At 38.2% G+C, this 11,353-nt stretch overlaps 2 protein-coding genes across 26 annotated transcripts in view; one reads left to right on the top strand and one right to left on the bottom strand.

Annotated features, from left to right (window-relative positions):
- DTNB (dystrobrevin beta) overlaps positions 1-11,353 on the bottom strand; it is a 279,721-nt gene that overhangs the window by 89,879 nt on the left and 178,489 nt on the right. Inside the window, exon 10 of one of the 25 annotated variants that reach the window (XM_036873655.1) lies at positions 3,730-4,028. The exons of the other annotated variants lie outside the window; for them this stretch is intronic. Coding sequence (XP_036729550.1) covers positions 3,920-4,028 — 109 coding nt within the window. The 3' untranslated portion in view covers positions 3,730-3,919. Of the gene's footprint in view, positions 1-3,729; positions 4,029-11,353 lie in introns of those variants that run through there. 25 annotated transcript variants of the gene reach the window in all.
- Positions 8,783-9,837, top strand: LOC118906223 (general transcription factor IIH subunit 3-like). Its single transcript, XM_036873656.1, has one exon. It carries the CDS (start codon positions 8,829-8,831, stop codon positions 9,759-9,761), a length of 933 nt encoding a protein of 310 aa, XP_036729551.1. The 5' UTR covers positions 8,783-8,828; the 3' UTR covers positions 9,762-9,837.

The following is an 11,353-nucleotide window of genomic DNA, read 5'->3' as shown; positions in this document are numbered from 1 at the left end:
GACTTAGATCAACTTAGGGGAAAACAGTTTCTGGATATGACCTTTCTAACCAAGGATGTGAAAGTATAATATTGTTGTTTAAGCAAAATTTCTACTTAAAAATTGTGAGGGGCTTCCCTGGTGGCGCAGTGGTTGAGAATCTGCCTGCTGATGCAGGGGACAGGGGTTCGAGCCCTGGTCTGGGAAGATCCCACATGCCGCGGAGCAACTAGGCCCGGGAGCCACAACTACTGAGCCTGCGCGTCTGGAGCCTGTGCTCCGCAACAAGAGAGGCCCCGATAGTGAGAGGCCTGCGCACCGCGATGAAGAGTGGACCCCACTTGTCGCAACTGGAGAAAGCCCTCGCACAGAAACGAAGACCCAACACAGCCTAAATAAATAAATAAATAAATAATTTAAAAAATTTCTCTTTAAAAAAAAAAAAATTGTGAGTGAATAAAGGGGTGCATGAACAAAGCCAAGTCTGAAGCCTGAGAGGACCAGTGAGATCTCGGGCACCTGTCACTTCTCCGCAGGCCCTTTGGTGTACCTCTTCTGTAGGAAGTCATCCATATAGACAGATACTTATCCCTACCCTATACTTTTAAAAGCACTTGCTCATTATCTTGCTCTTCCTCCCAGAATATTTTTTTAGTTGTAGAGGTTATGGTTACAGCCCTGCAATTCTCTTTTACCTTGACAGTTATCTGCCAATCATGCACATGGGGACTTTTTATCAGACTTTTTGGACTGTTTATTACTGTTATTGTGCAAGGAAAAAAGATTTTATTACGCTATATGCTTTCATTTACTTGATTACTTTTTTGTATTCCCCACAACAATGCTTTATATATGAGGTACTTATCCATTTTAGTTAAGTACATTGAATAGCTTATTACAATTTTTGTAGCCAGTTATTTCACCTTCAATCCTAGATACTTGTGTTGTTTCTGAAATTATCTTCCCTACTCACTTTGTTCATACTTTTCTCATCATTAAGTTTATGCAGCAGATTTCACCATACTTTATGACAAATTTAAAACCCACACTGTGACTACTTCATTCTTTTATCTATCAAAACTCAGGTCTTCCATATCTTTCAAGCAAGTTGTTCATTCACTTCTTCTAAGCCCCTGCTTTCAAAGCTTCTCCTAGGTATCCACCCTGGAATGTCTTTCTTCATAGACTTGCCAAGGTTACCCTCTTTCTCACTTTTTTTTTAATGAGAGAAATGGCTCCAGAAATTTCAGTATCCCCATAAAGCCCTTCTGATTACTACAAACTCCATTTAAATAAACAAGGGTCTTACCAATACACAAACAAACAAAAATCCATGGCTTATTCATGCCTGGCACTACTAGGGGCTTTGAAAAAAAACAAAAACAAGTTGAAGACTGTTCCTGCCCACAAGAAGTTTATATTCCAATTAGCCTTCATACTTAGTCTTCACAATAGGCATTTAAGCTTTAGCTTAACATATTACAATTTTTAGGTCAAATCTAACTGATAATGATCATTCACAATAAAAATGTGTAAAATCATTTCTAACAAAGACAACTTAATTATTTTAAATAATTAACCACAGACCAGTACAGGAAAACAATATAAAAAATCCCATGAAGTTAACAGTTACAAGATTTGCTGTGTATTTGCATATATTTCCTTTTAGAACACTGGAGAGGGTTGGGAGGGAAGGGGTAATGCACCTCAAACATTTGCCGAGTACGAGCTCTGCATCAGCACTCAGCTAGGTCCTCGGATAGATTACCAGAATTCTTGCTACTACTCATGATGGTATTCTTATTTTACAAATAAAGAAATAAAGGTTAAAGGGGATTATTAACATGCTTAAGGTCACAAAACTAGTTAAGTGGCAGGACCAGCATCGGAAGCCACTTTTATCTGGTTCTAATGACATTGAATAGATCAAATCCACAGTTTCACCATCCTAACCCAGGCATCTCTGTATTGTCCAAATGAATTTTTCAGATTAGAGTTCTCAGGGAAGAATAAATTCTCATCTTTAAGAAACACTGCCCTACTTCAGGACCACTGGCTTCAAATCTAACTTGAACTATCTTAGAAAAAAAAAAAGATGAATTTACTAAGTATCATAACTAAATGATAACTAAATTCATAACTAAACTTCATGAAGGGTGGGGGCTTCCAGGACACTGGAATGTCATTAGGACACTCATTGTTATCTTTGCTGAGACCTCATTTTGAATCAGAGTCTATACAGATCTCACAGCTTTTTATGCTTAACAAGAAACAACTTCTGCCTCACTCCTGGTAACTTCACCCTTGGTGAACAAAATCTCTTCCCACATTCCAATTTGAGATTCCCAGAAAAGACTCAAGATGACCTACCTTGAGTCATCCACCCCCTCTGACAGAGGGCCCAATACTTTGATTAGCTGTCCTCTTAGAACAACACAGTTAGGACTGAGAGAGCACCACTTCTCCAAAGAAGTGGGTGATACTCCCAGAAAAAAGACTGAAGAGCAAATCAACGGAAAACATTCACTTACTTAAGGATTAAGTTTTATTGAAGGAAAAGTGTCAAATGACCGAGTCTGGGGTCCAGGCACTCCTGAATCTCTGCTTGGGTGATAAGCCCAGATGACACTGCTTTAGGATGAAGGTGGTATTTGTTTCTCTCTTCTTAGTTATTACCCTCCAAAATTTGGTAGCCTATAAACCTATTCACAGACCTCCACATTGAAACAATATATGATCTAATATGAAAGTCAGTTTATCTAATTATTCCATTATAATGAAGAGGAAACATGGACTTATAATGATCTATAATAATGGCACACTGTAGCTCTGGTGAAATATTAAGGAGGGCAGATTCTAAGATCTCCTTAATCTCTAGGATTCTTTTTTTTTGGGGGGCCTCGCTGCGCGGCTTGTGGGATTTTAGTTCCCCGACCTGGGATTGAACCTGGGGCCCTGGCAGTGAGCGCGCTAAGTCCTAACCACTGGACTGCCAAGGAATTCCCTCTATTACTCTCTCTAAAAGCACCTTGACTCTAGAAAACAGTTATGACAAGCGCAGCTCACTTTTATCCTCCATGAGTAGTGTGATGTTTTGCTCTTTATTAATGTCTATGTACCAGACCAACCATCTCCCGTTACTCCAGGAGGTTCTATGGTTATCCGCCAAAGCAAAGAGCTTAAACAAGCCAATGAAACTGCCTTGGGAAAACCATTAAAAAAATAACCATATGGGGACTTCCCTGGTAGCCCAGTGGGTAAGACTCCGTGCTCCCAATGCTGGGGGTCCGGGTTCGATCCCTGGTAGGGGAACTAGAACCCGCATGCCTCAACTAAGTCTGCATGCTGCAACTAAAAATCCTGCATGCTACAACTAAGACCCAGCGCAGCCAAAATAAATAAATAGATATTTAAAAAAAAAAAATAACCATATGGTATTGTAAATGTAGCAAAATACAATATTATATATTTATAATGAGGTTTCTCTGACTTCTAGGAAAGTACATTTTACTTTATTGGTCACTGACAATTAATTAACCGAAAGAAAAGATTTAAGATTTCCAAAACCAACTTCTAAATACATTGCAACTAATCCATTGATGTAAAAAAGACCTATCAACAGACACACATGCCTCAATTCCTATTTCTAGCAGTTCAACATAGCCATTTGTGGTATAAGACTTAGAATGAAATATTTCTCAGGAAGGAAAGGTTTACCACAAACACATTCTTATACAGAATTTTCACGACTAGATAGCATCTAGAGACACCCAGAGGAAGCCAGGTATCTTGCTTTAGCTCTGGAAAAGGACAGAATTGTAAAATGAGGCAATAATTAGCAAATTATTTAGTAGTATTGCTCAGTTTAATATGATTACACTGAAAAAGTAGGCAAAGGGTCCTATGAAAGAGATAATTAAATCATCAGAAATGTACTGTTTTATTTTAAAAAGCTTTCCACAATGAATCCCTGAATCTTTTCTTTGTTGTTCTCCTTGTTCATTAGAGAGGAAGTTGTGAATACTTTACAGACGTCAACTCCTATATTTCTAGAAAGATGAGAAAAGAGGACAAGTTAAATACTTTATCAAGTTTCTGCTCACAGAGAGGTCAATGAAATACATGATGCAATGTCATTTCCTGACCTGTTCATACGGTTATTACTGAAACCTGTTTTCAAAAATGGAAACAAACACATTATAGGAGACAAGCTGACTCTTGTGTATTTTTAAAATTAACCAATTAACCAAGAAAAGATACAATAGACTTCCCTTCTTTATAATAACTGGATGGGAAGTTCCAGAGGCTCTAGCATCCTGTCAAAAATAAACACAATCATCATCAGCCCAGCAGCTCAAGCAGCAAAAACATAAAAGCAAGGAAAAGCTATCAAACCTTTACATTCTGTAGCAAACGCTTCTTCTTTCTCTATGGATCTGGCATCTAATGCATTATTACACTGCTGTTGTCTCTAAGGAAACAGAACAATCACATGATGAAGAATCTTCTCTACAAGGTAGTATATCCCACAGAGCATTTTGGGAAAAAGCAGGTACAAGAGAACAATTCATTAGAAGCAAGCACACTTCTGCACTCCGTCAGCGAGTCCATCAAGCAGTCAAATGCAGCCAATGACAGGAAGGCAGATGCAGCACACAGAGTAGGCACCAATCCTTAGAAGCTTAAACGTGAAACACACCCTCCTGCGACAGAATCCAAGTTCTGCTGCAAATCAGTGACCTAACTAACACAGTCTGCAATTCCATTCTGATGGGGATATTAAGGAGCACCCCCCTACCTCTTTTCTTAGGGCCTCTCCTAATTGCCAACCTCTTGATAAGAAAGCAGCTGGCAGAACTCTGCCAAGCCATGCAGGTAGGTAGCAATTGGGAGCTAGGAAGAACTAGCAAGCCTTGACTTTTTTGTTTTGTTTTGTTGAAGAGGAGTTAATGGAAACACAAGCAGAATGAAAAAAATAGAACCATGGTGTCTACCTACCTACCTTACCTACCTTTGCATCTACCTTAGATGCAAAGAGCTCCTTACTCCATAAAGGCATATCATCAGAGGGCAGCTGAAAGAGAAGGGCTATACAGTGTGAGCTGTTGAGTAAGTGGGCTTTCAGGGACACCTCTAGCAGGACAATCACCTGACGAGAATGTCCCTGACACTCAGAGTCATCCTGTGGCCTCTTTTCTATTTCATCTGCTCGAGAGCTCTTAAATCTATCTGCTCCTGGTCTCCACCGTCTCCACTGGCATCATCACCTTTCAGAATGCATTTGGTTAGTGTAACTTAAATACCGTAAAGGTTTTCTATTAGTCCACTGGTGTCCAGAGAACCTTTAAGCTATTGCTCATCTGATTTCTTATGGTTAAAATTACTTTCCTAAGCGCAGGCCTAATGCTACCATTCTGCCCCTCATCATCAATTCTCTACTAATCTCCCAAGTCAGGATAAACATCTTTCTCTCCACAGTCACTACCCAGACACTACAGCCCAGGTCTCCTAGTCCACCTTAATTTTCACGACTTCTTTACACTTCCTAAGTGTTCTGGGCAAATATGCTACTCCATTCAAACGCAGGCCCTGAGCTTCTCTGCCACAGTAAAGCAAAAGTAAGACAAAATGGTAAAAGATACACAACTATTTACACTAAAAAGAGAGTAAGTCAAAATGGAAGCCAGACTAACAACCTAAGTGTTGTTAGGACTGGGAAAGAACTCTTATCATTTGAGATAAATGAAGAGGCAAGAAAAGGCAACCCAACAAATCAGACCACTAGCTAGTTAACATAAACACTTTGATATCAATAATAAAATTCTACAGAATGAAATGAATGCATGTTTTTGAATGCTTAGCAGAAAATAAGAGTAGATTCATATGACATAGCAGAAATATAATAAAAACAAAATAGTGGTGGGATAACATCTTTCAAGGCTACAAACTGTAAGGATATACAAGAGGGATGAGAGCACAGAATAAGAAGTGCAATGTGAACAACAACGGGTGAAATTAATTTCAGGGGAAAAAAAAAAAAAAGAACTACAGAATACCAGAGATTGAAATGCCTTCATTTTATAATAAAAATGCATCAAAGGGGAAGGAGAGGCAGTGGAGAGTGGAAAGAACACAAGTGTGGGAGAATTGGGTTCACCTTCCAATTCTGGTACTAAGCAGATGAAGTCACCCATATGACTCTGGACAATACAGCCCTTTGTGCCTCAGCTAACTGGTCTGGGGCTGGTTCTAGAACCGTGGTTTTCACATGTATTCCCTGGGCATCAAAAGATTCCACAAGGTGCTTCAGTACCCAATGAGGAGAGCAAGGGGATTAGGTCCCAACCTCATTTCAATAAAGCAGCTCCACTTCTATTCCATGTAAGAGTTCATATAAAAATGTTCCACCGCTGTTTTAAAAAGTTTGAAAACCCCTTTCCTTACTACAAAATTTAAAATAGAAGTCTCAGCTGTACTCACTCATAGTATCCCTTTCTTTTCTTGTATAGTCCTCGTCACAGTTTGCAATTACATATAATTAGCATTTACTTTTTGACTGGCCTCACTCAGGAGGCTGTAAGCTTCATGAGAGCAGGGCCCATAGGGTTTATTCCACCACCGTGTTCACACTGCTTACCTAACACTGCGACCGACACATAGTGGGTGCGCAACAAATATTTTTCAATAATGAAATTTTATGATTCTACTTTCCACTCCACTCTACATGAAACAATGTTTTAGCTAAACCAAAAAGTGCAAATTGGTGAAGGGCTCATGGAAGAGATGTCCTGATAAGGAAGTCAAAGAAGGATAGCTAACAGGCCATTTGGGATGGTAAAAATTCTTGAGTGGGAGGAGTAATGATGATTAAATAATGTTCTCAGGAGTTTACCTGGACACAGGAAAAACAGGAGTATTTCTCATATGTACTAAATGCATCAGGTCAACTCTGCCTGTTAAATCAGGCTTGGCATTTAATTTCTGGGCCAAAAGAATCTAAAAGTAATTTTAAATGCCCTAATACATTAGGGAGTTTGCCAGGGGAATAAAGAACCACACGCCACTCATTAAATGTGTATCAAAGTCTCTGCTAAAAAGGCCATACAGAGACCTTTGGAGACAGTGCTATGACAGTGAATTATAAACCAGCTGAAGGTATAGTGTAGGGATTTCTGGTTCAAACTGGCAGACTGAGCACATGCTGAGAGCTCACCCTCCTGTACCAAAGAAAAATGATTTAAAGATATAAAAATTAATTGATGCATGCATAGCTAGAATCCAATTTTAAAAAAAAAAAGGGAAACTTTCTTTAAGCCTAAAAAAAATGAAGAAGTATCCCCCAAGGAAGAAAATAAACAAGAAGCCATCGTGGTGAGCAAGGGCTGTGCTGAGTTGCCATCAGCTACACACAGGATTGCAGGCCAACTTTGAGGAGGTTGGAAGAACTTAACCAAATCCCACCTCCCCCGCCAAAAAAAATCCCAGAGAAAACAGAGCATCTAAAAAGGTCTTTAAAATGAGTATATTTAATACCCTCAGGCACCTAAAGGATAGAATAGCATTCATTAAATGTTCAGAAAAAGAACCAATTAGAAATTTTTTAAATGAAAACCATAATTATTGAGATTTTTATTATTTTATTTATTTATTTATTTTTAATTTATTTATTTATTTTTGGCTGCGTTGGTCTTCGTTGCTGCGCACGGGTTTTCTCTAGTTGCAGTGAGCAGGGGCTACTCTTCGTTGTGGTGCAAGGGCTTCTCATTGCGGCGGCTTTTCTTGTCATGGAGCACGGGCTCTAGGCGCGTGGGCTGAATAGTTGTGGCTCACAGGCTCTAGAGCACAGGCTCAGTAGTTGTGGCACATGGGCTTAGTTGCTCCGTGGCATGTGGGATCTTCCCAGACCAGGGCTTGAACCTGTGTCCCCTGCATCAGCAGGCGGATTCTTAACCACTGCGCCACCAGGGAAGTCCCTACTGAGATTTTTTAAAACCTCCACAGATAGGCTGAATATACAAGCCTGAATACAGCTAAAGGCTGATGGTACTTTTTTTTTTAAGTTAAGAAACATGAGAGCTAAATCCAGTTTTAAAGTCTATAACTCAGAGTTCCAGAGAGACCAGAGGCAATGAAGGAGAGGCAATAGTATCTAACATAGAAAATGGATGAGAATTTTTCAGAATTGATGAAAGACATGAGCCTTTAGAGAGTAAGAATTCTCTGAGTAGTAAAACAAATTAAATAAACTTTTAAAAAAAGTTTGTATCCAGACAAATTATAGTAAAACTTCAGATTACCAATGTTATAAAGAAAACCATAAAAGTTACTAGTGAAATATGAGAGGGTCAACAAAAAGGAAGGGGAATCAGATTGTTATCAAGACTGGTTACAAGATAATACAGGAATATCTTCAAAGAATGAAGGAAAAACATCTTTTGGCTAGATTTTAAACCCAGACAAATTATCATTCAACAGTGAGGGTATACCACAACAATTAGGCAAGAAAAAGAAATGAAAGATATCTAAACTGTAAAGGAAGAAGTAAAACTGTCTCTATTTGCAGATGAAATGATCTCATATATAGAAAACCCTAAAGAATCTACCCCTCACTCCCCAAAAAACAACTGTTAGAGCTAATAAACAACTGCAAGGTCAATGTACAAAATCAGTTGCATTTCTATATACTAGCAATGAACAATCTGAAAATGAAATTAAGAAAACAATTTCATTTATAACAGCATCAAAAAGAATAAAATTCTTAGGAATAACTTTAATCAAAGAAATGCGGCACCGTATCCCGGAGGCCCGCTTGACTGCAAGTGGCTGTTCGCTGAGGGACACGGGCAGCTATGGTCTCAGACGAAGATGAACTGAATCTTCTGGTTATCATAGTTGATACCAACCCAATTTGGTGGGGAAAGCAAGCATTAAAGGAATCTCAGTTTACTTTATCAAAATGCATAGATGCAGTGATGGTGTTATTAGGAAATTCTCATTTATTCATGAATCGTTCCAACAAACTTGCTGTGATAGCAAGTCACATTCAAGAAAGTCGATTCTTATATCCTGGAAAGAATGGCAGACTCGGAGACTTCTTTGGAGACCCTGGCAACCCTTCTTCTGAATTTACTCCCTCAGGAAGTAAAGATGGAGAATACGAGTTGTTAACAGCAGCAAATGAAGTTATTGTTGAAGAGATCAAAGATCTAATGACCAAGAGTGACATAGAAGGTCAACATACAGAAACTCTGCTGGCAGGATCCCTCGCCAAAGCTCTTTGCTACATTCATAGAATGAACAAGGATGTTAAAGATAATCAGGAAATGAAATCAGGGATATTGGTGATTAAGGCTGCAGAAGACAGCACGTTGCAGTATATGAACTTCATGAATGTCATCTTTGCAGCACAGAAGCAGAATATTTTGATTGATGCCTGTGTATTAGACTCCGATTCAGGACTCCTCCAACAGGCTTGTGACATCACAGGGGGACTGTACTTGAAGGTGCCTCAGATACCCTCCCTTCTGCAGTATTTACTGTGGGTTTTTCTTCCTGATCAAGATCAGAGGTCTCAGTTAACCCTCCCACCCCCAGTTCACGTTGACTACCGGGCTGCTTGCTTCTGCCATCGAAATCTCATTGAAATCGGCTACGTGTGTTCTGTGCGCTTGTCAATACTCTGCAACTTCAGCCCTATCTGCACTACATGCGAGACAGCCTTTAAGATTTCTCTCCCTCCTGTACTGAAGGCCAAGAAAAAGAAACTGAAAATGTCCGCATGACAGTAGAAATTGTTTCCCCATCACTTAGAGCTATTAATAGAAATTATACGACAGAATCTTTGTTAGGAAGGCTCTGAAAAAAATAGAGATACGTGTAAGATAAATTTTAATGAACTTTCTTACAGGAAATATACTAAAACATCATCCTCATCCTATGCTTCTTGGGGGCTGATTTATTTGAGGGAGTCATTCTATGCAATATACCCTAAAATTTTTTCTGACTGGTTTTTGTCCAGAAATGGAGGAAGAAAGCACAAATTTGTGATTTTTTTTTTTTAAATGAGGTGATCATTTGTCAAAGCCAGTCTGTCCTGACTGATTATAAGCGTCAGAACCTACCAAGTCTAGGTTCTTACTGTGAAATGTATGACGTGAAATTTGAACACAGTTTTAGAAAAAGTGACTATTTATGGAGTAATGGCATTAATCAAGATAGAACATGTTACTTGAGTCAACACTTAACTTCGACAGTAGTCACGTAAATAAAATCCTTGTTTTCCAGATTGAGATTTACCTCCAGATATTAGCAGATACTTATTCTTTTGTCTGACATTAGTACATGTTTGGACAGAGTTATCCAAATGACAGTTTGTCACTGAATATCTCTAAAATCTGATTTTAAATGAGTAAGGAGAGTGAGTGCAGTAGTCTGGTGGGAACTTTTTCTTTAAGAACAGGTGTGTGAAGAGCTTATTTGTGAAAGCCAGTGTCTGGGTTCTGAGGGGGAATTTCTTGGGGAGAATGGATTCTGTACAATGAAGCGTTGCCCCACATAGAATTCATCCCTTTTTTAATGAGGAGGGGGAAAGCATTAATACTGGAGAACTGTTCTCTAGAAGCTTTGGAATTAATACTGAAAAATTCTATAAGTTCAAAAGAAAAATTATTTGCAACAATAAAGAACTTATTTTTCTTTGTAACCTTGAAGTTATTAAAAGTCCTTTTAAATTCCAGCAGAGTGTAGGAAGCATTTTTAGGAATGGTGGCCAATTTAATTTGTTTTTAAAAAGGAAATTGACAAAGACCTATTTGTGTATACAACCTTGTATATAAATAAGAGTTTAATTTTCTCTTGATACCATCTCAGAAACTGAGTCTCACTTAAGCAATTTGGTGTTTGGTTGGATTATTTCAAGTAGATTTTATATTCTGGATTTACAATTTTGTTAACAAATACACAAAGATTTTGGTGATCACTTTGCAAGTATTTGCTAATCTTTAAGAATCTGTTTGTCTTTTAAAAATAATATTTAATATTTCACAGCCTAACTGTGTAATGGAGATCTCTATTTTAAGTCTAGGAAACAAAGCACCATATATCTAAAGATGAATAATTTCAAACAAGCTGATAAGGTTTTTGTTATTACTTTTTCATTTGACATGTTTTATGAACTGGCCTAATTCTGTTTAAATTTTATTTTTAACAGTTGTGTTTGTGGTTTATTTTGTATAAATGTTTATAATAAAATAATATAAATTTTCAAAAAAAAAAAAAAAAAAGAAATGCAACACCTGTACACTGAAAACCACAAAACATCATTGAAAGAAATTAAAGAAGAGCTTGGGCTTCCCTGGTGGCTCAGTAGTTAAGA

The sequence above is a fragment of the Balaenoptera musculus genome, chromosome 13 (genome assembly GCF_009873245.2).
Source record: "Balaenoptera musculus isolate JJ_BM4_2016_0621 chromosome 13, mBalMus1.pri.v3, whole genome shotgun sequence".
In the NCBI taxonomy this organism is placed as follows: domain Eukaryota; kingdom Metazoa; phylum Chordata; class Mammalia; order Artiodactyla; family Balaenopteridae; genus Balaenoptera; species Balaenoptera musculus.
The sequence above is the reverse complement of the archived record's forward strand: the minus strand, read 5'-3'. Positions and strand labels throughout refer to the sequence as shown.

Coding starts and splice junctions, on each gene's coding strand:
- LOC118906223 (XM_036873656.1), top strand. CDS start 8,829: ATGGTCTCAGACGAAGATGAACTGAATCTTCTGGTTATCATAGTTGAT.